The sequence below is a fragment of the Phodopus roborovskii genome, unplaced genomic scaffold, assembly GCF_943737965.1.
Source record: "Phodopus roborovskii unplaced genomic scaffold, PHOROB, whole genome shotgun sequence".
NCBI classification, from domain to species: Eukaryota; Metazoa; Chordata; class Mammalia; order Rodentia; family Cricetidae; genus Phodopus; species Phodopus roborovskii.
The window spans coordinates 4,769,265-4,797,114 of record NW_026125554.1 but is presented as its reverse complement, the minus strand read 5'-3'; the positions used below and the strand labels follow the sequence as shown (position 1 = coordinate 4,797,114).

The window sequence follows — 27,850 nt, the reverse complement described above, 5'->3', positions numbered from 1 at the left end:
GTTTGGAAGGGGAAACTGGGACCTAAAGGCGGTGCCTGATCAGGTGTCCCATCTCAGAAAAGTAGAGGCAGAGAGCAGGTTCCCTCAGGGAACCCAGCTGGCTCTGAGTCACTGGGCCTGAGGGCAGGCACTGTGGGCAGAGAGGTGGCTTGGGCTGAGGCGGAGAGCAGGGGAAAGGTGCTGGGGTGGTTCCACACTGGCCCAGGCAGGCAGGCACGTGACGCCCCCCCCCCCCGCTCTCTGGCCGCCTGCCTGGACAGGCCAAGCCTGCACCCTCCCCAGACCCTATAAGGCCTGGGAACCAGGAGCTGAGGCACTGCCAGCAGCTGCCCTGCTCTGAGGGACCCTGCATGGTCCATGTGAGTCCAGCTGCGTCACCCAGCGACTGACACCTCCAGGTGGGTAAAAGGGGTGCCTGTGGGGTCCAGGGTGGGGACGGGACAGGAGGGCCCCCATCATGTGGGACTTTTTGCACCTTCTAGCCCCTCAGGTCACCATTATGTCTGCTTCGGGAGATGGGACCAGGAGTCCCCCCAAATCCAAAGGCAAGGTAAGGACAGAGAGAGGGCTGCCCCACAAGGGACTCAGGGAAGGTGACCCCAGTGTCCACTCATGCCACCCCCACCCACTCCACACAGACCCTGAGCAGTTTCTTCGGGTTCCTGCCTGGCTTCAGCTCTTCCCGGAACCTAGTGTCCCACACTCACAGTTCCACAAATGACGCAGGACCAGCAACAGACCCCACAGGGACACCTGCTCCCCCACCTCTGGGTGAGTGGCACAGGGAGGTGGTGGGGACCAAGTAGCCATGCAGACTACCCAGGAGGGACCTGGAGTGATCCTGCTGATCTTGTCTGTTATGTCATTAGGTGGGGAAACTGAGGCACAGATACTGGGTAACATAGTCCAGGGAGGAGGGAATTTAAATTCTGCCAGTCACTCATTGCGCCTAATACCTGGCTGCATGTTGTGCTTGTTTGAGTGTGTCAAGGATAAAGACTCAGATAGGGTCAGCAGCTGCCCTGGGGTCACACAGCATCCTTGGACTCAGCTGGAGTGCCTGCATCAGGCCACCAGCTACCTGTGACAGGCTGCTGGGGGCCATGGCACAGGCAGGGAGGTACCACTTGCCCACTGCAGGCTCCATGGGTTCAGGGTGGGTGTCCAGCACCCAGGGTCCGGCACAGAAAGACTTCTCAGAACCCTGTGACACAGGGGCCAAAGCCACCCTTGGCAGGGAGGGGGAAGGGAAGCTAGACCTGGATCCTGCCTGTGGATGCCATCTCTTGCTGTCCCTGGACTGGCTGCTGGGACATTCCTGCCCTTTGGGGCAAAGCCTGGAATTGCACAACAGCAACAGGCTCCAGCTGGAGGCCTGCCGCTCACTCCCAGCCTGGCTCTGTCTCTGCAGGGGCCACCAACCTGCATCAGATGGCAAGGGGTGCGGCGGGGCTGCTCCAGTCTTCTGAACAGGTGAGCCAGGTTGAAGACCCTGGTCAGGAAGGACTGGGAGGTTCTAGTTTCTTTCATGGGGTGGGGAGTCAAAGGACAAAGAGAAGGTGGGACCTCTAGTACATTCTCTACCCTGGACCTCAGTTTCTACATCTGGGAAATGGGCACAAGCTCTCAACAGTCCTACCTAATGCACAGTGCTCAGCACTTAAATGCTAGCCTTCCCCTGCCCCCAAGGAGACAGGGGCTGTGACCCACAACACCACATGGAAGGCGTAGAGAAACCAAGGTAGAGAACTCCACCCCCACTTCCATAACTCTCTAACTTAAGCATCCCCTCGGTCAGCAATGGTGGAACTATACCCAGTAGACTCCAATCAAAATACATCTCTGGCAGTCAAGACAACAATTAACAACAATTAAGCACACACTGAATCCCTTTCTTTCATCCACTATCCTAACCCTGAAGGAATTGTTTTCGTTTGTCTTTTTAATCTGAAACAGGGTCTCACACAGCCCAGGCTGCCAGTACCTCATTCTGTAGCATGTAGGAGTGTATTTTCTAGAGGGCTGTAGGCTGGGGCAGGAGAGGGGCCAGGAACCGCACACCTTTTGTGCCTTACATCACACAAGTGCAGGGAAGGATCAAGCCTGGGCCACTGCAGAATGTGAGGTGAGCACCGTGCTAACTGGGCCATACTGTGGGACTGAGCTGAGCCGTGTCTCCATCCTCCCCTTAGGATAACCAATGTCCCCAGGCATGCTCAGAGTCCCCCAAGCCGCTCAGTAGGAGCACATCTCCATCATCCCAGCAGGTCCTCCTTAGCTACATAGTAAATTTTGGGTTATAGAAGACCAGTGTCAAACAATAATCAAGTGTCAAGAGTGGCCTCTTGGCCACAGTGTGAGACATGACCAAGTCAAGCGGACACTGATGGGGTCTTTCTCAACTTGCATTTTAGTTGCTTGTCAGGCAACCCTTGACTTGTGACAGTCCTACTGTCTCAGCTTCATTAAGTGCTGGAATCACATGCCCAACTAGAAGCAATCTTTTTTAGGAGTTCCCTAGATACTACCTTGCAGCTGGATGACACTATGGTGTTTGGCTAAGGGACTGGGTTGCACAAGGGTATGGACAGCACAGTCAACCTAGAGTTAGTTTCCTTAGGTGCTAACCTCTGTCCTTCCTTGTTAGACAACTGCTGAGCACAAGGACATGGGAAGCTTCAGTGTGACCAGTGGTAAAGATGCCTTCTCCTCTGGGGTGGGTGACATCATAGACACTGCTAAAGGAATGGTCCAGGGTAGCCTTGGAGCCACCCAATCAGCCCTTGTGGGCACTAAGGAGGCACTGTCTGGAGGCATCATGGGAGCAGTAGGTATGGCCAAAGGTTTTGTTCAGGGAGGCCTGGACACCACCAAGTCAGCAGTCATGGGCACCAAGGACACAGTGACCACAGGACTCACGGGGGTCATGAACGTGGCCAAAGGGACAGTGCAGACGGGCCTGGACACCACCAAGTCTGTGGTCATGGGCACCAAGGACACAGTGACCACAGGACTCACAGGTGCCATTAATGTGGCAAAAGTGGCTGCCCAGGGGGGCCTGGACACCACCAAGTCAGTGGCCATGGGCACGAAGGACACAGTGACCACAGGCCTCACGGGGGCTATGAATGTGGCCAAAGGGACAGTGCAGACGGGCCTGGACACCACCAAGTCAGTGGTCATGGGCACCAAGGACACAGTGACCACAGGACTCACGGGGGCTATGAACGTGGCCAAAGGGACAGTGCAGACGGGCCTGGACACCAGCAAAACTGTGCTGACAGGCACAAAGGACACTGTTTGTGCTGGAGTCACAGGAGCCATGAACGTGGCCAAAGGGACAGTGCAGACGGGCCTGGACACCACCAAGTCTGTGGTCATGGGCACCAAGGACACAGTGACCACAGGACTCACGGGGGCTATGAACGTGGCCAAAGGGACAGTGCAGACGGGCCTGGACACCAGCAAAACTGTGCTGACAGGCACAAAGGACACTGTTTGTGCTGGAGTCACAGGAGCCATGAATGTGGCCAAAGGGACAGTGCAGACGGGCCTGGACACCAGCAAAACTGTGCTGACAGGCACAAAGGACACTGTTTGTGCTGGAGTCACAGGAGCCATGAACATGGCAAAAGGTACAGTGCAGACGGGCCTGGACACCACCAAGTCAGTGGTCATGGGCACCAAGGACACAGTGACCACAGGACTCACGGGGGCTATGAATGTGGCCAAAGGGACAGTGCAGACGGGCCTGGACACCACCAAGTCAGTGGTCACGGGCACCAAGGACACAGTGACCACAGGACTCACAGGGGCCATTAATGTGGCAAAAGTGGCCGCCCAGGGGGGCCTGGACACCACCAAGTCAGTGGTCATGGGCACCAAGGACACAGTGACCACAGGACTCATGGGGGCTATGAACGTGGCCAAAGGGACAGTGCAGACGGGCCTGGACACCACCAAGTCAGTGGTCATGGGCACCAAGGACACAGTGACCACAGGACTCACAGGTGCCATTAATGTGGCAAAAGTGGCTGCCCAGGGGGGCCTGGACACCACCAAGTCTGTGGCCATGGGCACCAAGGACACAGTGACCACAGGCCTCACGGGGGCTATGAACGTGGCCAAAGGGACAGTGCAGATGGGCCTGGACACCAGCAAAACTGTGCTGACAGGCACAAAGGACACTGTTTGTGCTGGAGTCACAGGAGCCATGAATGTGGCCAAAGGGACAGTGCAGACGGGCCTGGACACCACCAAGTCTGTGGTCATGGGCACCAAGGACACAGTGACCACAGGACTCACGGGGGCCATGAACGTGGCCAAAATGGCTGCTCAAGGGGGTCTGGACACCACCAAGTCTGTGGTTATGGGCACCAAGGACACAGTGACCACAGGACTCACGGGGGCTATGAACGTGGCCAAAGGGACAGTGCAGACGGGCCTGGACACCAGCAAAACTGTGCTGACAGGCACAAAGGACACTGTTTGTGCTGGAGTCACAGGAGCCATGAATGTGGCCAAAGGGACAGTGCAGACGGGCCTGGACACCACCAAGTCTGTGGTCATGGGCACCAAGGACACAGTGACCACAGGACTCACGGGGGCCATGAACGTGGCCAAAATGGCTGCTCAAGGGGGTCTGGACACCACCAAGTCTGTGGTTATGGGCACCAAGGACACAGTGACCACAGGACTCACGGGGGCTATGAACGTGGCCAAAGGGACAGTGCAGACGGGCCTGGACACCAGCAAAACTGTGCTGACAGGCACAAAGGACACTGTTTGTGCTGGAGTCACAGGAGCCATGAACATGGCAAAAGGTACAGTGCAGACGGGCCTGGACACCACCAAGTCAGTGGCCATGGGCACGAAGGACACAGTGACCACAGGACTCACAGGTGCCATTAATGTGGCAAAAGTGGCCGCCCAGGGGGGCCTAGACACCACCAAGTCAGTGGTCATGGGCACCAAGGACACAGTGACCACAGGACTCACGGGGGCTATGAACATAGCCAAAGGGACAGTGCAGACGGGCCTGGACACCACCAAGTCAGTGGTCATGGGCACCAAGGACACAGTGACCACAGGACTCACAGGGGCCATTAATGTGGCAAAAGTGGCTGCCCAGGGGGGCCTGGACACCACCAAGTCAGTGGTCATGGGCACCAAGGACACAGTGACCACAGGACTCACGGGGGCTATGAACATAGCCAAAGGGACAGTGCAGACGGGCCTGGACACCACCAAGTCAGTGGTCACGGGCACCAAGGACACAGTGACCACAGGACTCACAGGGGCCATTAATGTGGCAAAAGTGGCTGCCCAGGGGGGCCTGGACACCACCAAGTCAGTGGCCATGGGCACGAAGGACACAGTGACCACAGGCCTCACGGGGGCTATGAATGTGGCCAAAGGGACAGTGCAGACGGGCCTGGACACCACCAAGTCAGTGGTCATGGGCACCAAGGACACAGTGACCACAGGACTCACAGGGGCCATTAATGTGGCAAAAGTGGCTGCCCAGGGGGGCCTGGACACCACCAAGTCTGTGGTCATGGGCACCAAGGACACAGTGACCACAGGCCTCACGGGGGTCATGAACGTGGCCAAAGGGACAGTGCAGACGGGCCTGGACACCACCAAGTCAGTGGTCACGGGCACCAAGGACACAGTGACCACAGGACTCACAGGGGCCATTAATGTGGCAAAAGTGGCTGCCCAGGGGGGCCTGGACACCACCAAGTCAGTGGCCATGGGCACGAAGGACACAGTGACCACAGGCCTCACGGGGGCTATGAATGTGGCCAAAGGGACAGTGCAGACGGGCCTGGATACCACCAAGTCAGTGGTCATGGGCACCAAGGACACAGTGACCACAGGCCTCACGGGGGCCATGAACGTGGCCAAAGGGACAGTGCAGACGGGCCTGGACACCACCAAGTCTGTGGTCATGGGCACCAAGGACACAGTGACCACAGGACTCACGGGGGCCATGAACGTGGCCAAAATGGCTGCTCAAGGGGGTCTGGACACCACCAAGTCTGTGGCCATGGGCACCAAGGACACACTGACCACAGGACTCACGGGGGCTATGAACGTGGCCAAAGGGACAGTGCAGACGGGCCTGGACACCAGCAAAACTGTGCTGACAGGCACAAAGGACACTGTTTGTGCTGGAGTCACAGGAGCCATGAATGTGGCCAAAGGGACAGTGCAGACGGGCCTGGACACCACCAAGTCTGTGGTCATGGGCACCAAGGACACACTGACCACTGGACTCACAGGTGCCATGAACGTGTCAAAAGTAGCTGCCCAGGGGGGCCTGGACACCACCAAGTCTATGGTCATGGGCACCAAGGACACAGTGACCACAGGACTCACGGGTGCCATGAACATGTCCAAAGGTGTCATTCAGAAGGGCCTGGACACCTCCAGGCACACAGGATCTGCCATTCTGTGTCAGGAAGATAAAGTGGCCATCAATACCATCCACAGTGGTATCCATACCGTCCCATGTTCACTCTCTGGCTCTCATGCCACTAAGTACTATGATCCTGGCAGTTGCAGTGCTACCAACCAAGGGGCAGAACATGCTACAATGACTTTTGCAGTGTCCTCATGCTCTGAGATCAGCAGCCTTGCAAACACATGTAGCTTGGGGCTTGTCAAGAAACCCATAGCTACCACCAAAGGCCTTGTGTCTGGCGTGGCTTCATCTATGGCGGAATGTGATCAGCTGGCTGCTACAAGCTTTGCTGCACTTCATGATGAGTTGGAGGGGCTAGGTGACATCTTCCAGCCCATGACAGCTGAAGAACAAGGTGAGTGCTTGTCCCTCCCTATTGCAGGTCCCCAGTCCCAGTGTGGGTGCCTCAAGAAACCCTCAGATTGAGTCTCACTATCTTCCTTCCAGCCCGGCTGGCAGCCTCAGAATCAGGGCCCCGGGTGCTCTCTGCTGACCAGGAAAGCTACTTTGTCCGCCTAGGTGACCTGGCACCCAGCTTCCGCCAGCGAGCTTTTGAACATGCCTTGAGCCACATACAGCACAACCAGTTCCAAGCCAGGGCTGTGCTGGCCCAGCTCCAGGAGGCCTTCCAGGTGGTAAGAGCATCTCTGGTTCCCACTCTGGATACCTCCAACTGTTCACTGACCAAGTGCCTAATGGGCTAATCCACCTGCATGCAGAGGGAGCTGGGGCATGGTTGTACTACTGAGCTGGGTATGTGGCTAGAATCTGTGAACCCAAGGGAGAAGGTGGTAAAATAATGGCCCTAGCAGAGGTTCTTCACCCAGTGTTCTATCTCCAGAGTTGTGCTGGGCATTATGGACCCAGAGGCCTGGGATTCTGGGTGCTGGGTGGCATCCCTGTCATCTGCACACACCCTCCCTGGTCATGAAGCCCCTGTCTCCTAAGTGAACACCCAGGGAATATGGGAGGGACAGAGCAGGCATGGTGGGGTATAGGGCAGCAGATCCCTGGGGAAAGAGAATGGGCAGGGGACAGAAAGGAACCTGTGTGGACATGCAGAGGGCAACAGTGGGGTGGGAGATGAGTGGACATAGAGGAACCACCACCTGGCCTTCCAGATACCCTCACAGGGAATTTTGGCTTTGCCTGTACCATGTATGGAGCAGGTTCAGACTCAGGATCTAGGGACAGCACTGAGTATTTCTAACTACATTAGAGCCACTACCTCTCCTGTGGCTCTTTCCAGACAGACATGGCTGTGGAGGCTCCAGGTGGGCAGCTGCATTGGGACCAGAGCTTGAGCTCCTGGGTGGAGGCTACTGGTACCCATGAGGTGTGTGTGGTATGGGCCCCTCCCCAGCACTCCTAACACAGACCTGACCCTGCTTACCTTCCTCCTCCTCTGCAGGTGCATGCTTCTGTGGCTCAAGACAGGCTGTGCACACTAGCCCGCCAGCTCCATGCAGCTTACAGCAGCCTGGCAGCCTGCCTGCAGGGCCTTCCAGAGGTGCAGCAGCAGGCGAGGCTGGCGAGGAACAGCCTCTGCAAGCTGTATGGCCTCGTGTCCTCTGCAAGTGGTGTTGAGCTGCAGGCAGAGCAGCTTGCCCAGAGCAGTGCTGGTGTGGTCCAGGCATGGCAGAGTCTGGAAGTGCTGCTGGACAAGCTGCAGCAGAGCCCCCCACTTGGCTGGCTGGTGGGACCCTTCACTTTGATGCCTGGTGGACAGCTATAGGCATCTGAGGGCTGCACTTCCCCAAAGATCTAGATTAGGCAGGAGCAGAGGGTCTTCAGAAAAGTGGATTCAAAACAACCATGGCTCCCACTATTTCCAAGAATTGATGGCCCCTCTTCCAAATTAGCCATGAAGTCTGTTCAGAGAGTGGCCACGTAAGTCCCAATGACAGAGCAAAGCAGAAGTATAGTCAAACCTAGAAGGTTCCTCAGCTGTTCCCACTGGCAAGCCTTTCACACTTGGGGCTCTGACCCTACCTTCAGGGGCCCACAGCTGTCTGCTACAGGTGGTACCACTCCACCCCAGGCCACACCCTGGCCAGTGCATCCAGAGCTCTTAGCCAACATGCTAGGCATCTTGTTCCCTGCCACTAGAATGCATAGCCACCCTAAGGTAGTCTCCCACAGCCTCTTCTGATACCGTGTGTGTGCGTGCGTGTGTGTGCGTGCGTGTGTGTGTGTGTATGGTAGAGCCACTCAAAGCCACAGGATGCTGTGGGCCTGACTCAGACCTGCTTTTGGGAAAAGGAGGGTGGCACACCAGAGACAGGGCTGACTTGACAGGACCAGCACTGTTCTGAGCAACGTGTGCACATGGCCTGCACATGAATGTGGCCTACCAAAGCACATGGCCTACCTAGGATTGAAGGCTGTATTGACCGGAGACACAGTGATAGCCCCTTTTCCCTATTGTATGCACCCAAGAAGATAACATAGAAGACAACATAGAAGACTCCCTTGTGGCCAGGCCATCCAAGGCCATAGCCCAGCCCTCCCTGAACCCCAAAAATGTTAGCAACTCCCAACCTTTCAGCTTCCTTTAATCTGCACTCTTGGAAAGTAACAACACCCTTGAGTTCCAAGTTTGGGCCAGCTTGTGGCCTAGAAATGCCATGATGAAGATGGCAAGGATTTTCCTGAGCCTTTCCCTCTGCCATGTCAGCATCAGGGTGCAACACTAGACTAAGACCCCACGGGCCTGCAACTACGTCCTCCAAAAGATGAGCTTCACTATATCATGCCCAGTTCTTGGTGGCCATGGAGGCAGGTGGACACACTAGGAGGCATATACCCAACCTGAGCCCACAGGGAACATAGTAGAATAGAATAGCCACTGCTCAAAGTCAAATAGAAAGCAGGCTGGGAGGTGTGAACCACAACACTCCAACACAAATGCTGGGCTGCTCCAGAGATACTATGCTGGTCCCACTTGGGGGTACCACCATAACTGGGGATGGGAAGGTGGTTGAGTCAGGGCATAATCTCCCGTTAGCCTGTCCTTAGTGTCTGTTCCACTCATGCTGATGGAACGGGCCACACTGCACGAAGCTCTCTGCTAGACTTTAAGTGTGAACCCTGCCCTGTACCAGGCCTGGCTCCTCATTCTGCTCACGGTGGCTGGTACCTCAGGCATAATGCCCTGGCCCTAGCCCAGTTGCATTTCACATCAGGACTCCAAGCCAATAAAGCTGTTTCTTTTTCATTACAAAACCCTTTATAGCCATTTCATGTCAATCGAAATCACAGAACTAGGCAGAAAGGCCCAGGCTACAAATACAAACAGTGCAGCACTTCCCTGGGAGGCTGGGGACGGACATGGCACCATGGCCATGGTGGCTGGAGCTCAGCTGTCCTCGTCATCATCAGCAGACTCGGAGGCCAGCCGTACCCTCTCATGTTCCTGATGCTCACTTCCAGTCCTGGCGGGGTCGGAGCTGTCCCGAGGGCTGCTGGGGGCACAGCAAAGGTCAGTTAGGATGCAGTTACCTGGTGTGGCCTTCCTGACCTTCCCCAAGCCAACTGTAGCCCTGTCCAGTGGCCGGTGCTCATGGTGGCCACCAGGGCCGCCCCTGGATAGTCAGCAGGAAGCTCCCCCCACTCCAGAGCACCAGTTGCTAGAAGTCTGGGGTGGCCTGATGTGGGCCACAGTGTACTTGCTGGCTGGCCCTAGCATGTGGTAGGATGGGCCACAGCATGCAGGGAATGCCCCAGGGACACTCACTCATGCAGCTCTTCCGAGGAGCCCCCCCGTGGGCCGTCCTCCAAGTCCTGCCCGTCTTCCTGTGCTCTTTCTTCTGTGCTCTCCCCTTTCTGGGATGTGGCCTCACCATTCACAGGTGCTGAGAGATCTAGGGTGATAGGGTCATATGAGCACAATGCTTGCCTCTCATTAGGACACTCCTCGTCCAGCTGCAGTCAGGCTTACAAGCAGCGCACATGTTAAGTGCTGTGGCCTACAGAGCACTGCCAACACCCAACTGCTGGCACCCAGTGGAGTTGGGACACCCTATGCCAGCTATCCCAGAATGTGGTTGGGTCTAGTAAGCTTGCTGGGGGTGAACATGGTGCAGTCCCCATCTGTCCCTCTAGCTGGGTGCAGGCAGCCCTCACCGGTGCTGGGCTCATCCTCCACCAGCTCTCTGGGAGCCTGCTCCCCAGGCTGCTCCTCCACCTTCTCGACATCAACGCGATCTTTCTCGGCTCCAGCCTTGTTCACCTTCTGAAGAGCCTCAACCTTTGGCCCTAGGACCCGAGACTTGAGTCGAGTGTAGACCTCTGCCGCCTTCGCCATCACATCCTTGTTGGCCTTGTACCGGCGAATCTGGCCAACAGGAGGCCAAGCTTAGCAGGGCTGCTGGCTGTGCCCAAGTCCTCCCATTGGACACCATCACCATCTTCCAGGTTCTGTGCCCCAGAGACCCATGTCATACCTTCTTCAGTGTGGCTACCACATCTGTGTTCTTCTGAAGGATCTGAGACGTCACCTGCAGAGTCCCCAGCTCTTCCAGTGCATTCAGACACCTCCTCACGTCCTGCAGGGCAGGAAGAGTGGGGAGGTAACTCTGGCTGTCTCCTAGGATGATGTCTGCTGTCCCCAGAGGAGATCACAGGATATGGGAGCGGGGGTGGAGTCTCCTCCTAGTCCACTCTGAAACCACTCTTCCAGCTGGGGGACCCTGCCTCAGTTTCCCAAGACTTCCAAGGAGCCTGAAAGGTGGTGGCTAAGGAAAGCACCCATTAGGACAGCATGGGGTTGTGACCCTGTGGCTGCGCAGCAGGTGTCTTACTGGGTTGTCCACCTTCAGTGCAAATTTGATCTCGCTGTGCAGCTTCTGCAGTCTCTCCTCTACGGAAGGTTCTGGGTAGGAGAGATGCTGGCTTGAGCAGGGTGTTCCGGCCCTGGCTACCAGGTGACCCAGCCCCTTCCACCACCATAGAGCCATGGAATCCTGCACCATGTTAGTGCTTACCTTTCTTCTTCTCCCCTTTCCTGTCCAGTGAGAGGCCCCCTGACCGCTTCCGCGTCCGCTCTACCTTCACAGGCCTATGGAGAGGCTCCCTTCAGACAAGCCACTTTGGGAGGCCCAAGGTGAGGACAGATAGCCAGGCTAGGTGCCTGGGACCCTACTCTGCTTCTGTGCACCAGACTAACTATAAAGAGCCCAGTGAACACATCACACCCCCTGCTGTGTGGCCATTGTGCCAAATTGCTGGTCCCCATGGGCAGTTCTGATCAGTAATAGTTGGGACACTTAGAGAGCAGAGAAGAACTGCCTTTCTCCACTTGCAGGCTCAGAGTTAAAGCCACCATGCTGGGCATGGTGTTCCCTGGGTGCTATGGACACTGGTTGGATAGCTATTTGGGTCTTGGGCTCTGCAGGGTGCTGCTGGCCTAGTCTGACTGCCACACATGGCCCCAGGGAAGACTGTGGCCCTATGAGCTGGAGCCCTTGGATAGACGTGACTCCAAGGCTGAACTTAACAACTAGGCTGAAGGAAGAAGAACTAGGTCCAGGGCTCAGAATGGGCTAACCTGGCTCGTGGCTTCTCGTCTGGTCGCACTCTCTTCTCCTTCTGCCCAGACTTCCTTGCAGAGTCTGAGCCTGGCAGTTGAGATTTCTTGGCCAACTTCTTTCCCTACAGCAGCCAGAGGACAGGGTTGCTGCTTCAGGAGCAGCCTGTCTCACCCCCCCCCCCCCCAGCATATGTGGGTTACAGCTTCCCTGGTCTTCCAAGAGGTATGGAATCCAGGGCTCCATGTGACAGGCAAGTCTGGAAGGACCCTTGACTGGCTGTCCCTAGCTCCTATGGTTGGGGCCCTGGGCTCTGTGTTACCTCCGTATCTCCAGCACCCAGGATGAACCCCAGGACCCACGAGGTGCTCAATAAAGAAGTAGAGCCCAGGGTGAAGAGGAGGCACCATGCACCTCTTTCCCAAGCGCCCCCTCCGGATCTGAGTCAGAGGAAGACGGTGTGCCCCGGCCCCGGGCCTTGCGGCTGCGTTTCTTCACAGGCTCGTTGTCTTCCAGCTCTTCCCCACTACTGCCCTCACGCTCTGCCCGCTCCTTGCGGCGCTCCTTCTCCTCCCTCTCTTGCTCTCGAAGTCGCCGGAGCTCCTCCTCCTGCTCCCGTCGCCTCCTTGCCTCCAGCTCACGCCTTCGCTCCTCATCGCGCCGCTTCCACTCACTGATGCGGTCCACCTCTCCGCTGTCACTGTCACTGTCATGGAAAGTCCATCAGCAGGGACTCTAGTATACCCTGCCGCCCCCACATTACCAGCTGACACCCACCTGTCACTGCTGGAGGTGGAAGGTGGCCGTTCTGGCTTTGGTCTCCGCCCTCGGGGCTTGGGGGGTGGCTTCTCAGCTGTGGAAAAGGAGGGGTGACCTTCTCTCCATGGCCTCCCAGGGCGCCATCCAGGCTGGCTCAGGCCTTACCTGGCTTTCTGCCTCGAGGGGTTTTTTTGACAGATACATCTGAGTCAGAGGAGGAGGATGAAGAGGACGAGGAGGATGGGGATGGCCGTGCTGCAGTCATAGGCTCCTCCTTGGCCCCATCTGAGTCAGCTTTGGAGTCTGAATCCGAGGCAGAAGGCACCTTCTGGGGACAGGCAGAGCCAGTGGGGGTGTCGCACAGGGTGAGGATGAGGGGGCAGAGGCAGCTGCAGTCCCCAAGGGACACAGTTCTGTGCCTTACCCACAGCAGGAACATGGGTACTGGACACCTTGGATGGCTCCTGGAGATGGATCAGAGCCAAGCCCAGGGGGTTTCCAGGGCAGGTGTGCACTGAAAACCTGCATAGGAGGCTAGGCCTCCTTCTTCCCTCCTACTGCCCAGTTCTCCCACTGCACTCACACCACAGTAAAACATGTACTGTCCACATCACACACATGGTCACAGATTCATGAACACACCTGTACATGCACAAGCAACCTTATAAACCCATGTCCTTGTACTCCCACATGCACACAGCACATATGACTTTTGATGCCACATTCCAGCACACAGGACCTGATTTTCCAACCCTGATAGTAGGGTCCCTTGGGAGGAGCAGCAATGACCCACAGGCCCCAGGGGCATCAATGCACATCTGGGTACCCAGAAACCCCTGCCACAGAAGGCCCTTCAGGCTGCTAATGGCCTCTCAGGCACAGTACCCTTACCTTCTTCTTTCGTCCTCCTGGAGGACCCCGCCGTGGTGCCCGGGCCACTGTCTTCTTCTCCGGGGTAAAGTCCTAGGTGAAGAGACAGGAGTGTCATGGGTGCTGGCTGCCATGCCAGGATGTCCTTGGGGCTGTTTTCCACTCACCTGGTCGCTGGTCTTCTCCGACTCTGATGGGCTCTCGGAATCCTCTTCCGATGGGGACACACTGGCCTGATCCAGGTCACTGGAGGCTTTCCGAGCTCGTTTGGAGACTGACATCTGGAAGGCAGGGCCAGGCTGGGTCAGCAACTGGACAGTCCTGGTTCCAGATGGGACTCTCCTATGTACCTTGGTGCTCTCAAATTCTGGGATGGTGATGTGAGCCACACACATCACAGGTCCCACTCCTAGGAGCTCCTTATCCCTTCAGTTATCAGAACCAGAGAGAGGAAGTGTGTGTGTGGGGGGGGGGCAGGCATGTGCCAGGGGATTGGGGACGGCAGAGTATAATGGGGCAGGAACTTTCTAGAGACAGATGGTGAGGACTATACCTCAGAATGTTTCCTTTTATGTCACAAATTCTGTTCCTTTCATGTCACAATTTCTGTATCAAAAGGAAAATCTCTCTTTCTCTCTCCTCTCATACACACACACACACACACACACACACACAGTGCAGGACTGACAGACCCACAGCAGGAACTATGGAGGAGGCAGTGCACCTCTCCATGGCCAAGAGGTGTACTCTGACATGTATAAACAGTATGTAAAGAACAGGGGTGACAGCTCAGCAGCAAGAGTGCCTACTGTGCAGGTGCAAGGACCTGAGACTCAACCCCTGCACCTATGTAGAAAAGTCCCATCTGTGGCTGGAGCAACAGTTCCATGGTTATAGCACCAGCTGCTCTCAGAGAGGTCCCAACTTTGATCCCCAATACCCACACATGAGGGTTACAACCATCCGTAATCCAGCTCTAGGGTATCGGACACCTCTGGTTTCCACAGGCACCTGGATGCACATACAACCTCCCCACAAAGCACAAATCACAGACATGATGAAAATTAGACTCTGAAAAGGGGTTGGAACTTGAGTGATGGCTCAGTGCTTAAGATCACTGGGTGTTCTCCAGAGGATCTAGGCTTGGTTCCCAGCATGCACAAGACTGTTCACAACCATCAGTAACTACAAAGCCAGGAGTGGTGGTGCCAACCTCTAATCTCAGCACTCAGGGCAGAGGCAGATGGATCTCTGAGTTCAAGGGTAGCTAGGGTTACATAGTGAGACCTATGTCTCACATTCACAACTCTGTTCCAGGAATCAAACAATTCTCTAGCTTTGAGTATCATACATGAATGAAATGTGCAGATATATGTGCAGGCAAAACACCCATATGCAGAAAATAAAATAAGAAAAACAAGAAAGCAAACCACATATGTAATCTAGAACTGGGGAGACAGAGACAGGTTCCCCAGGCTCACTAACCACCTACCTAGTGGATCTGGTGAGCCCCTAAGAGTAGGGAGAGACTGTCTCAAAACACAAATCTGAGAGAAATTGAGGAAGATGCCTGATGTCAACCTCTGGCCTCTACACATAGGAACGGAAATGTGCACATATCACACACTCACACAGATTAAAAACGTTACTGAGAGCCATAATTTCCCCCTGCCCTTGCCAAGGTATCAATTTCAAGGTATCTGAATTCTGAATTTCATCTCAGTTCTTGTCAAAAATGAGTACTAAAGTAGGGGATTACAAGCTTCAGGCTCAACTAGGCTATTATACAGGGAGACCCGTCTGAACATGAAACAAAAACAATGCCTACTGCGGGGGCAGGGGAAGAAGAGTCACATGGAGACAGGCCCAGAGCGGCTGACCACCTCACTCTACCTTCAGGACTGGTGTCTTCCGCTTCAGGCCACTGTGGTCACTGCTCTTATCAGAGTCAGAGTCACTCTCCATCCTGTCACTGGTTGCTGTGGTGGTCACAGCTGTCACAGTCATGACTCCCCGGGCCTCTTCATCCTTGTCCCCATCGCTGCCACCACCCAGGTCTGCTTCAGGAGCTTCACTGTCAGAGGAGCTCACTGGCTGTGGTTGGGGCAAAAGACATGTGTCAGGTAGAGTTCCTAGAACTCCCACCCCCAACCCGGTAACTGGGCAGACAGCATCTAACATTGGGAATCCAGGCTTAGGGTATGGCTACCTCACTCACGAGTTGGGTAACTGAGGCAGAAGGGCCAAGATAGAGACGTTTATGGTAGGCATCGCAATCAAGTGGTAGGATTTAGATTAAGTACTTTAGCTCTGAGCCTCAGTTTCCATCTGAGCAAAGGGAGATCACAGCTCTGACCCCATGAGGCGAAGCTGTCGAAGGTGGCACAGAGCTATTATGTGAAGTCAGGATAGTGTGTAAACCACAGCAAGATCATGAAAATTGTGAGTTTTATTTGTTTTATGTGTCCGGCTGGGGATAGAGCACAGGCACTATCCCATTGAGCTACAAGCCTGGCACTTTTTCCCTCTATGTTAGGTAGGGTACTATGAAGCCCAGGATGTCCTGGGATACACTCTGTCCACCCTGGGCAGGCCTTGATATTATGATGGGACGACAGACTTGCCTGAATGGGCCTGGCTTGGCTCTCTTTCAAGCCACCCTAGTACTGTGAGAAGAAAGCCAGCCTCCAGGGCATTGCTGAACTTTTCACCCTCACAATGCCCACTTGGGCAGCAGCCACAGGCCAGCCATACCTCAGGCTTTGTATACAACAGTGATTACAGTTTGGTCTCTTGTCCCACCTAGGAGCTAAGGACCTAGGGACAGGTGGATCACATAAGGTTCCTAAACAGTGACTAGGAAGATAGAAAACACTGTGTAGCTGTGAGGACCGAGAATTGAAGGAATTGCATTAGGTGCTCAGGAAGGCCAGTCAAGAGGTGGACAAGATGAGGCTCAAAAGTGGCAAAAGTGAGTGAGGGTACTCTTAGCAAAAGCTGGGATGTCAGGGCACAGAAAGAGAAGGTGGTGATGGCAAAGAGACTGAGGATGATGCTGTGGCCAGCTTATGCATGAACTTACTGAGGCTTTGAAACCATTGGGTAGGTGACACAAGAAGCCGCAAGGTACAGGAAGAATGTGTGAATCCCAGCTGTGTTTAGCCCACCCTCACTCATTTGATGTACTCTATGGGGTGGGCACCTACTATGTGCCAGAGGTAAGACTTGGTCTGGGCCTCAGAGAGCTTAATCGAAGGGGAGATGACAGGTAAAAGCAATGACAGTAATGGACCTCTCCCAGCAAAGCCACTGGAGTCCATCATTGTCATTCCATATAACTGCTGCCTGAGGGTGGGGTAGGGATGGGGACAGCTGTTCATTTTTCAAGAACCGTGTCTGGAAAGAACTCAAACTTGCATCAAGTAAGGTGTGAGAAAGATGTGGTACAGCCAGATAGTGAGCATGGCCAGCATGGCCAGCATGGCCACTGGTGTGTGACACAGGCCTAAAATCCCAGCTACTCTGTACTTCTAGGCCAGCCTGGACCACAGAGGATGATGGCCCTGCAGTTTAGGCATCTGTCTACAGTGGGTGAATCTGGGTGGAAAAGCAAAGTACCATGGGCAGGGTAAGGGCCATAGCGCTGTGGAGTCAAGGATGCTGCAATCATACTGGTGAAAGCCCCAACAGCTTCTGTTTAAATAGGAACTATATAGGATACAGTTTACTTGATGCTTTAGTGGTGGCTAAATAGTTTCCTCTCATTACCCCTGAATGGGACTATAGGCCTAGACCTCACGCACATCTCTGACCATTCTTTTGAGACAGGGTCTCATTATATAGCCCTGGCTGTCTTGGAATTCACTAATTCACTATCTACAGCAGGCTGTTGATCATTCTTATACACCTAAGGATCTAGTGTTTAGGGTCAGGGAGAGACTCAGCTGGTAAAGGCACTTGCTGTTAAGCCTGAAGACCTCAATTTGAGCTTCAGGATGCATATGTTGGAAAAAGAGAACCAACTCCACAAGGTGTCATCTGACCTCCACAAGGGTTGTAGCATGCAGCAGCCACCATACATTCTATTGCTACAGGGGGAAAAAGCCTGGAGAAGGAAGGGCTTATTTTCTCTTATAGCTTGTGGTTTATCATCCAGGGCAGAAAGTCAAGCAAGGAAGGAGCTGATGCAGAGGCCATGAAGGGATGGTGTTTACTGGCTCAGCCTACTTTCTTACAGACCCCAGGATCACCAGCCCAGGGGTGGCACCACCCACAATGGGTGGTGCCTCCCACATAAATCATCAATCAAGAAAATATAAGGACATGCCCACCCACAGGCCAATCTGGTGAGGGCATTTTCTCAGTTGAAGTAGGTTTCTCTTCCTAAGTGACTCTAGCTTATGTCAAGTTGACATAAGACCACCCAACAAAACTGACCTCTTACTAACTTGACATACAAACATATCACTATTGAACTTTTCTTTTTTTTTTTGTTTCCCCTAATATGTTAATATTAACATCTCAATGTAAAATGTAAATAATGTCATTCTGTAAATGTTTCTCATGCTGGTTAATGAATAAAGCACTGTTGACCAATAGGAAAGGAGGATAGGAGGGGCTAGGAGATAAGAAGGAAAGAGGAAAGAGTAAGGAGGAGTCAGGATGGAGAGCCTGGAGAGAACAGAACCGCCATTCCTCTGCTCTCAGTAAGACCACGTGGAAATACATAGAAATGGGTTAATAATTAAGACAGAGCTAGCTGATAAGAAACTAGCACCTGGCCAATAGCATTGTATCAAATACAGAGTCTCTGTGCATTATTTGGGGCTGGCGCGGCGGCAGGCGGAAAAACCATACTCTTTACACTTTACAAATACTACAGTCTTTAAAAAATCAAACACAGCAGGGGTGGTGATGGCGCACACCTTTAATCCCAGCACTTGGGAGGCAGGGGCAGGCAGATCTCTGTGAGTTCCAGGCTAGCCTAGTCTACAGAGCTAGTTCCAGGACAGCCAGAGCTACTAAACACAGAGAAATCCTGTCTTGGAAAAAAACAAAACCAAAAACCAAAAACCAACAACAACAAAAGAACCTGGTGTTCAAAAATATACTGCCTTGGGGTGACTGCAGTGGGCATGAAAGACAGGGGATGAGAGTATGCAAAGGCTGAGAGAAAAAGCTATGGAGCAGATTCCAGAAGCCCCAATGGGTAGACACAGATGAGAACAGAAATGAGCTGCAGCTGGAGACAGGCAACCAGAATGGAAGATGAAGTAGTCCAAGTCTCCCAGGTGCTTTCTCCTGAGTCCAAGCTTGGAAATTCACATCATAGCATGGAAACACAGGCCAGACTCATCATCTAGCATGTGGGAGGCAAAGAAAGGAGGAGCAACAGTCTAACCTCACTTTCAGCCACAAATGGAGTTTGAGGCTAGCCTAGGCTATGTGAAATCCTGTCTCAAAAGCAATGGAAGGAAGGGAGGGAGGGAGGGAGGAGGGCTTTCAGCAGCTCTCTAGCCATCTTCATAAAGTCCTTCATCTTCCCCAACCGAGAGCAGAGGCTGAGTCCTCAGCACAGACCCTAGTCCATGCTAATGACCCCACCAAATGGAAACCAGGTGCTGGCTCAGCCCAGCTGTTCCATGCTGAAAACACTTATCTTCACAGGGCCAAAGAGCTTCACATGTGGCTAAAGAGATGTGATATAGCCCTCCCTGAATCATTTTGAACTGTGTGATGCTTAAGTAGGGTGAACCCTAAACCACACATATGGAGAGGGAAAACTGAGGGCCTGTGTGGACTTTGAGACACACCTTTCCATGGTGGGCACAGAATTCTGCCTCTATCCTCTCCCTTCCTCTCATCCCCAAGAAATGACAAAATGGGTCCCCCTTTCCCAAAAAGACAATGCCAAGTGGCTCTCATGGAAGGAGAAGGCAATAAATATCACACCATGGAGAGCCACTGTTGTTCATGGATGACACGGAGTGTGGGGGTATCCTGATCTTGTAGAATAAGGGCACTGAGAGGCTGTGCATCAACTGCACAAATCAGCAGTCAGCATGAGATCTTCAGCCCAGACCCACTGTGTGTGGCCTTGAAACTTGGGCAATGGACAGATGCCATGGATGGAAAGAAAGGTGTTTGCTATGCAATCGTGAGGACTGGAGTTCAAACCCCAAGAGCCCACATGAAAGATAGAAGTGATGTGCAGCTGTAATCAAGGCATGCCTACCATGATGGGAACAGAAGAAACCCTGGGAACTGGCAGGCAGCCTGGTCTACACAGAACAGAGACCCTGCTGTCTTCTCATCTCCATACTTGCACAATGGCATGCACATGCCACAAGACCCTGTTTCCAAAACAACAAGATAGCTACAACACTGCTCCTCAAGGCTGAGCATCATGGCACATAACTGTCTCTCTAGTACTCAAGACACTGGCAGGAAAATCAGGAATTCCAGGCCAGCCTGGGCTACTATAGTAGACCTTGTTTCAAAATTTCAAAACTAAAAAATAGTGTTCAGTGTCTATCTGGATGAATTAAGAAGTGACACCTGGCTGTGCATCTTGGAGGGTGTTGTGATAGCTAGTTTGTTTGTTTTTCGGAGACCGGATTTTCTCGTGTAGCTTTTGTAGCTTTGTAGACCAGGCAGGCCTTGAACTCAGAGATCTGCCTGTCTCTGCCTCATGAGCGCTGGGATTAAAGGCATGCATACACAAGGCAATATCACATCATTTAAAATGTATTGGTATAAAGGTGTCAAATCCTCTGAAACTAGAGTTACAGACAATTGTGAGCTGCCATGTGTGTGGGTGCTGGAAATTGAACCCAGGTCCTCCAGAAGAGCAGCCAGTGTTCTTAACCACTGTGCCATCTCTCCAGCCCTAGTTTTTTTTTTTTTTTTTTTTTTTTTTTTTTTGAGACAGAGTTTCTCAGTGTAACAGTTCTAGCTGTTCTGGAACTCACTCTGTAGACCAGGCTGGCCTCAAAGTCACAGAGATCCAGGTTCCTTCTCTGTTTAAGTTCCTGACCTGACTTCTTTCAAGAGGAACAGTGATATATAATTGTAAGCTGAATAAACCCTTTCCTCTCCAAGTTACTTTTGGTCATGGTGTCTCATCATAGCAAAAGAAATCCTAATTAAGACAGTGGCTATGCCCAATGTTCACTGAGTGCTGACCTCACACTGTCCCTAACCCTTGGGGGTCAGGCAGGACATAGAGGCAAACAGCATGTAGGTGTGGTACAGAGACCCAGGGCTTGAGTGTCTCTGGAGTGGGACTCTACACCAAGTGTCCATTTTTTAGCAGTTTATGAGCACAGATGCCAGTAGGTAGAGAAGAAACACGCTTAACATCAGGTGCCTGTGCTCTACACCCAGCCCACTGTGTTGCTAACTAGCTTGAGAGCCCTGGACAGAAGCCAGGCCTAGGGCTTCTGTTCCTTATCCCTGCATCAGGAGAGGCTAAGCTGAGGTTCCTGACTGAGTCCAGCCTTGGCTGATGATATGGCTCAGAGGGTAAAGGCACTTGCCACCAAGTCTGATGCCCTGAAGTTTGATCCTCAGGACCCACACGTTAGAAATAATCAACTACTTACTGCAAGTGGTCATCTGATCTCAACATATGTATGTGTGTTTACATAAATTATAACCAAAATATAACTGAACAAGAATGAGAAAAAAAAAATAGTTGGGCTCAGAATGGGCCAAGCTTGGCTGCTGCTACTTAGGAGCTGGTTGCTTTGCTTTCTGAAGGAAGGCAGCACTGGCCTGGAGCTTACTGAGGTGGTAAGGCTGGCTGGTGGGAGCTCAAAGGATCCCAATGCTTCTGCCTCCCCAGTGCAGAGACCAAGCATGACCCACACCTAGCTGGGACTCAGTTCCTCTTGACTTCATGACAACCATTTACCCCAAATGAGCCATCTCTCCAGCTCGGTGGGACCCATTTAAGGTCACTGGCTCACAGCCATGAATGACGAGTCCCATACCTGTAATCTTGTGCTTGCAAGACTGAGGCGGCATAGACACAAACTCAAGCTCAAGTCAGGCCAGGGTGCTGCTTGGGCCCTTCTGATGTACAAAGTCCACCCTACCAAAGAGCCAGTCTGACCCACCTGAAAAATTGTATTGGGGCCAGTGAAAGGGCTCAGTAGGTAAAGGTGCTTACTGACAACCATGACAACCCAAGCCTGATTCCCCAGAACCCATATGTGGGTTGGTTTAAGTCTCAGTGGCCTTAGAGCCCAGCTGGACCCCACTCAGTGCCCAAGCAAACTGTCTGGGTGTCTAGCCATATAATGAAGACTCCCCACTGAGAACCACAGTAGGGCTGACAGGCCCTGTGCACTGCTAAGTGCACTGCTACTAGCTGGAATGCTGGGCAGAAGAGGGGAGAGACCAAGATTAATGCTGGGGGTAGGATGGTGACATATAACTGTCATTTCAGCCCTTGAGAGGTAGAGACAGTAGGATCAGGAATTCAAAGCTATCCTCTTTAGTGAGTTTGAAGTCAGCCTAGGATACATGATAAGACCTTGTCTCAAAAACAACAACAATAAAAAACCTCACAACAACAATAAACCCAAGATGGTATGAAAGAGAAGTCTCTGTGGATATAAGTTCTTCCTCAGGAACCATGAGGACCTATGTCCACATGAGAAGCCACATCGGTGAGGGTCTGTGATTGACACAGGTGTCTCCGAGGAGCTCACTAAGCAACCAGCCCAGCTGAGACTGCAAGCCTCCAGTGCAAAGAGCTTCCTCTGTCTCAGAATAACAGAGCAGACAGTCAGAGAGGATGATACCCCACATTCTGTCCTGGCATATATCATACACAAACAATTCCCCCAAAAGCTGGAGACTGCTAGGATCTCTGCTGAACATGCAAAGCTTGGAACAACACTTGGACCTGGGTTCAGTGCCCAGCAACTGGCCCAGTACTGCTGGGGGGATGGGGTGAGCCACTTCTGTGCTTTTGCTGTATCTAGATTGGACACTTGAGGCTTCAACATACAGAACAATGTTAGTGAGTTCTTAGCCTCTACATTCCATGGAAATGCTCCTCGAGCAAACACAACATTGATACCAAGGACCACATATGTATCCAGATGAATGCACATAAAACAAAAATTAATTATTAAAAAAATAAAAAGAAAAGAAAGCTTTGTGTGATTTTCTATGAAGCAGGAAGGCACTTGCAGCAAGGCTACCTGGGAAAGAAAACATCACAAAGTAACTGGGAGGCGAGGAGTAGAACAGTGCTCTTTCTGAATGTCAAGTCTGGATTCTTGTCTGACTGTAAAACTAAGCTAAAATTTAAGGAAGAGACAGCTCAGTTTTCCATAAAATCATGCTTTTGTCTGATGGCCTGCCTGCACACTGTCATGTCAAAAGTATCTCAACAATGCCTGGAAGGGCCAGGAATCCTTCCTTTCTTTTCTTTTTGTTTAATTCAAGGTATTACTGTGTAGCCCAGGCTGACCCTATACTCACTCTGTAACCCAAGTGAGTCTTGTGATTCTCCTGCCTCAGCATCTCTGAATGCTGGAATGACAGGCCTGTAGGCACTTAACATTCCACACCCATGTCCCCCTTGAAGGCACACCTGGATCATGGAACCACAGGGCAGCCAGGGGCTCTCAGAGCTTCCAGCCACTCTGCTTTCAGGAGCACTTTATGTTCAAGTCTCATTTCCTGAAGGACCATCATCTATGGGCATGATGCCCTCAAGTCATAAATATTAAGTACAGTGATGATTCACCAGCAGGCAACAGGCTCAGGATGTGTAACCACAGCACACTCAAACCAGTGCTAGGAGAGCTCATGGCACATTCCATCTCAAGATTCCCTGCCCAGGCAGAGCCCAGGAGAGACACACAAAAGACCACTCCACTCTCCATATACGGCAGAAGTAAAATGTCCACAGCCCATTGACAAAGACAACCAAGCCAGAAAATTTTGAAAGATACCTGTAGCATGGATCCCACAATCTTGACTACACACTGCTTGAGGCCAGGACTGGGTCCAACTTAGTGCCTGATCCTGGTCTTGGCAGGTGTCAACACAACCATGTCTGCTACTCCCTGGAGAGTTCCTCCAGTATGAGCCAATTAGAGAAGGAAGGGCACCCCGACCACCTCAAGATCTCAAAGCTCAATCACAACAAACTCTATGAGAATTTCTACCAGCAAAGGCAAGGCCAGAACTAACCCGCATCAATTCTTGCTTTGCTCGCTATCAGTGGCCCTTCTTCACTAACTGAGTTTTGGCTTGAGTGATCATTCTCTTTGGCCACCTCCCAACCAGCCCTCCAGAGCAGGGGCTGAGGTCAGCAAAGCACCTACTATACAAGCAAAAGCATCACAGATTTCAGGTTCCCAGCATCTCCAGAGATGTCAGGCAGCCCATATGTATGCCCAGGTACACAGGACAAAATCAGGGGATCCCTGGAACTTATTCAGCCAACTGAGTGAGCCTGGGGTTTATGAGACACTGTAGCTCAATATATAAGGTGGAAAGTGATCAAGGAAGACACTGATGTCAACCTCTGGCCTCAAATAAGCACACATGTGCACATGCACACACCACACACGTGCAAAGAAACATCAACACTTCCCTAAAGCAGCAGTCATAGTAGAGTGAAGGACTCTAGGCAGCCCAACACTTTCTACTCTCACCTCACTCCAGAACACCCACATGGGCACCCCTTCCAGCCTTCCACAGTGGCTTTCTATCAGTTTCAACTTAAATTTTCAATTTTAGAAATTGTTTGCTTGGTTTGTTATGAGGAGGCCAGGGTAACACACAGTAGACACCTCCCATCCCCACCATGTGGGTATTGGGGATGGAACTCAGGTCATCAGGCTCGGTAGCTAGTCACCCCTGAGTCTGTCCTTCAACTTTTCTGAAGTCCTTCTCTCCCCAGCTAGACTTCCCAGGAGATGCTGTCTCTTTGACTCTTGGCATTATTTCTCCTCTCTGACTAGGTCTCATACTCACAAACTACTGATACCCTACCCAATCCACAAAGAGTCTGGGGACAAAGGAGAATGCCAGCCAAAGGAAGCATTTTACTCCTTACAGAAGCGTCTACCAGACCGATAATACCCTGCTCTGAATCCCAGGCTCCTCCTTAGATGGTGGTCTCCACCACGAATGAGTCTGTACCCTGGTCCCCACACAGGGAACACTGGATAGTACCTAGACACACCTGTAGTAATGACCTGGGGAGCTCCTGGAGTGGAGTAAGCAGAGACCTAGGATGCTGGGCCCTGTAGGGCCCAACACACCCAGCACAAAGAAAGACCTGATCTACAGCACACACAGTGCTGAAGGGTATAATAAAGCAGCATGGAAGCTTCTGAGGAGGCCAAACCCAGGGGCCCCCAGTCACCCACTGCCCACTGATGCCAGGCACTCACCGGAGGTGCACTGTAGCTGGCGTGGGGATTGTTCTGGATCTCCCAGAGTCCCTCATTGAAGCCTTTTCTCTTGTTGGGCTTCCCGTACTTGTCCTTGCATTTATCATAGGGGAACAGATCCTTGGGTCCCAAAAAGGCCCTGGAGGAAGGAACCATGGGCTAGTGAGCCAGGGCAACCAGGGAAAAAAAGCCAGTCTGTGGGGTGCACACTTACGTTTCGTGTGTTCCAAAGAAGAAGATGGGATATTTGTTGGGTGGGGGCTTCACGGCACCGTCAGCGATGTCATCGATCTGTAGTGAGAGGCAGGCAATTGGGGGCTCCAGGTAAGGGCCAGGAAACCTATGGTTACTCCTGAACTAAGCTAGCTAAGCTAATTCCTTAGCCCCTTAATCTGACATTACAAAAAAAAAAAAAAATTCTTTTGAGACAGTTTCACTATGTAGCTCTGCTGTCCTGGAAATATAGAAACCGAGCTGCCCTAGGACTTGTCTCTGCCTCCCAAGAAGTGAGTATTGGGATTAAAGGTCTGCACCAGCTTGATAGCTTGTCTAACACCCACAGTGATTCTCTCTCTCCACCAAGAAGAAAGCTTGGCTCCCACATAGGTACTTAACCTGAGCCAGGCCCAGTATGGTCCTCTGAGCCCTCCCAGGGGGTGCGTCTAGGCTCAGCTTCTCCTCACTCCTAGGACTCCCCCTTGACTGACCCTCCTACAAAAAGGTCAGGTCTGTTCTAACCCCAGAGGTGGAGCTGGCAGCTCCAGGGATGCAGAGGATGGGGAGTGGGCTGCAGCCCAGAACATCCCGGAAGTTCCACCCTCTTCATGCAAGCCTATGGGCTCGAGCAGCTGTCAGTCACCTCCCCACAGGAGGCTAGCAGCCCCTTCCCTCCCAATCAGATGCTTGGAAATGTTCTGTGCTTGAGAAGGCTGGGAAGGGGGAGGGCACAAGAGGTTGGCAGAAAGCAGAGCTAAACTAGACAAGGTAGTTAGTGACCACTGCAAAGTTTTGCCCCTCAGTCTACCCACTCCAAGTATGATTCCCAGGGCTGGGTAATGCTTTACCCATCCACTTCGCCAACACCTGGGGGACTGTTGGGTCCTTCCTGACCTGCACCCAGCACCATCCCTCACTTTTTCTGGCCCCTGGCGGCTGGATGCAGCAGTCTGTATGCACAAGAATCCTCAAGCCAGCTTGGCTGGCGAGGCTAGCTCTCCCACTGGTCCCACACCTCAAAGAGCCAACAGCCCTCTGGTCCTGACCTAGGAGCTACCTCCTGATCTGGTTCCAGTTCAGCTTGCTCTTGGGCATTCCCATGGCAACTCCCTTCCACGTCACCACCATGCAGTCCCACCAAGGAGATACAGCCAACCTTGTCCTTTGCACTAAGACCTGGAGGCAACAAAACTCTGTTTCTATGCAACTGACTTGTGCACCAGGACCTGGAACACCAGCCACCATCTGCACAACTCAAAATTCCTTCAGCCTGACACATGGATGTCAGTCAACTTCTGCCTTGGAGTGGTCCCTGACAAGTCCTGGGGGCAACAGAAGCTTTTGAGTCACTGTGTATGTGCTCTCTCTTGCCAGGGCCAGAATCCTAATCACCTGTGCACCTCAAGTTCCCAACAGCTACACTCCTGGGCCCCAGCTTCCTCCAATACGAAGCCTTAAAGCCCCTGTCCCCAGCCCGAAGCTTCCTGTTTCCAGGTGAGCCACCCTACTAAGTCCCTTTAAGGACCTGACTCCATGTTCTAAGACTTCTTCCAACCTCTGCCCCCATTTTCCTCTCCATGACCTAAATGGAGATGGGGCTGCATCCTGCTTCCCTAGCCATCACATGAAGCCTCTTTAACTCCTGGGAGACATACGCTTCCCATCATTTGTTCCTTCCACTCCAATCCCAAAGCACCCATGCACTCACCCCTCGGACCTCACTACACCCCTCAGGTAAAACGATCCTGGGATCCCTTAATCGCACTTCTAAACCCTAGTATATTGGTCTCTCAAGTCCTGGTCCCCAGACCTAGTGACACAGGTCCCTGAGGTCAAGATAGCGGAAACAGCCGTCCCCCAGCAGGACTGTGCATCTCTGAGGCTCAGGACCTCACCATGCAGGTCCCTCAGACCAAACACTGCCATACCCCAGCCCTGAGGGACCACGGGTCTCAGGGCCGGGATCCGGAACCGCTGAACACAAGTCCCTTAGACTAGGGACCGCCCGAAGACCCTCCAGACCCCAGACACTGTGATCCCTGAGGAAGGCGATCCTCAGCTCCCAGAGAGCCACAGTGCAGCCGCCTCAGCCCACAGCCACAACATCTCCTCAGCTTCCCCTCGGCCTCCATTCCAGCCTCCCCGCGAGCGCCCGCGGCCCCTCCGCTCGCGGCGGCCAACTCCGCCGGGCCCGTCCACGCGCGGCCTCACCCGGGCCGGCCAGTGCGGATAGCCCTTCATCTTGGCGAACACTAAGTCCCCGGGCTTGAAGGCGTGCGGCATGCTGTCGGCGGAGGCCCAGGCCGCGAAAAGCAGCAACGGCGGCGGTGAGAGGAGAAGCCGGAGGCGGGAGTCGGACGCCTGAGGGGCGGAGGCGTCCGCACGGGCCGCCGGCCGGCGCCTACTTATTGGGTTCGGCGCGCCCGGAAGTCCCACCCTCCCTTCGCCATGGGCCGTCGTCACCGTCGCTCATGACCACAGAGAAGCGCGGGGACCAATAAAGGGAGGGGTTGGAGCAGAGTTAGTTAACGGGATTGGGTAACGGAGCAGAAGCTCAGGGCGTGGCCTAGGGGCCAGTGGGC

General features: G+C 53.1%; 2 protein-coding genes across 5 annotated transcripts; one reads left to right on the top strand and one right to left on the bottom strand.

The window, feature by feature from the left end:
• Positions 1 to 283: 283 nt before the first annotated feature.
• On the top strand, positions 284 to 9,694 carry Plin4 (perilipin 4). The gene is given in 9 exon segments (XM_051177579.1): positions 284 to 398; positions 483 to 550; positions 639 to 771; positions 1,412 to 1,482; positions 2,660 to 3,769; positions 3,845 to 4,823; positions 4,923 to 6,824; positions 6,917 to 7,104; positions 7,719 to 9,694. Coding segments are annotated over 8 exon segments (4,920 nt in total). The 5' UTR covers positions 284 to 398; positions 483 to 499; the 3' UTR covers positions 8,205 to 9,694.
• Hdgfl2 (HDGF like 2) lies at positions 9,676 to 27,850 on the bottom strand. 4 transcript variants are annotated; one of them, XM_051177577.1, is made up of 16 exons: positions 27,480 to 27,850; positions 25,267 to 25,343; positions 25,053 to 25,191; positions 15,520 to 15,720; positions 13,794 to 13,907; positions 13,648 to 13,719; positions 12,922 to 13,081; positions 12,775 to 12,850; positions 12,412 to 12,703; positions 12,018 to 12,121; positions 11,455 to 11,528; positions 11,272 to 11,342; positions 10,915 to 11,016; positions 10,595 to 10,805; positions 10,206 to 10,332; positions 9,676 to 9,933 (listed from the first exon to the last, which is right to left on the bottom strand). In XM_051177577.1, the coding sequence occupies exons 1-16, from the start codon at positions 27,549 to 27,551 to the stop codon at positions 9,828 to 9,830; spliced, it is 1,998 nt and encodes a 665-aa protein (XP_051033534.1). In that variant the 5' UTR covers positions 27,552 to 27,850; the 3' UTR covers positions 9,676 to 9,827. The 4 variants fall into 4 exon arrangements, with proteins under 4 accessions (XP_051033534.1, XP_051033535.1, XP_051033532.1 ...); XM_051177578.1 differs by having other exon boundaries at positions 9,676 to 9,930; XM_051177575.1 differs by having other exon boundaries at positions 12,922 to 13,084; positions 27,480 to 27,848.

What these genes read in the sequence shown, in the direction of transcription:
- Hdgfl2 (XM_051177575.1), bottom strand. Translation starts at nt 27,551, where the DNA reads ATGCCGCACGCCTTCAAGCCCGGGGACTTAGTGTTCGCCAAGATGAAG. An exon ending in CGGAGAAGACCAGCGACCAG is followed by an intron (nt 13,720 to 13,793) that starts GTGAGTGGAAAA and finishes CTCTTCACCTAG; the next exon opens with GACTTTACCCCGGAGAAGAA. An exon ending in TCCACCTCCAGCAGTGACAG is followed by an intron (nt 12,704 to 12,774) that starts GTGGGTGTCAGC and finishes TTTCCATGACAG; the next exon opens with TGACAGTGACAGCGGAGAGG.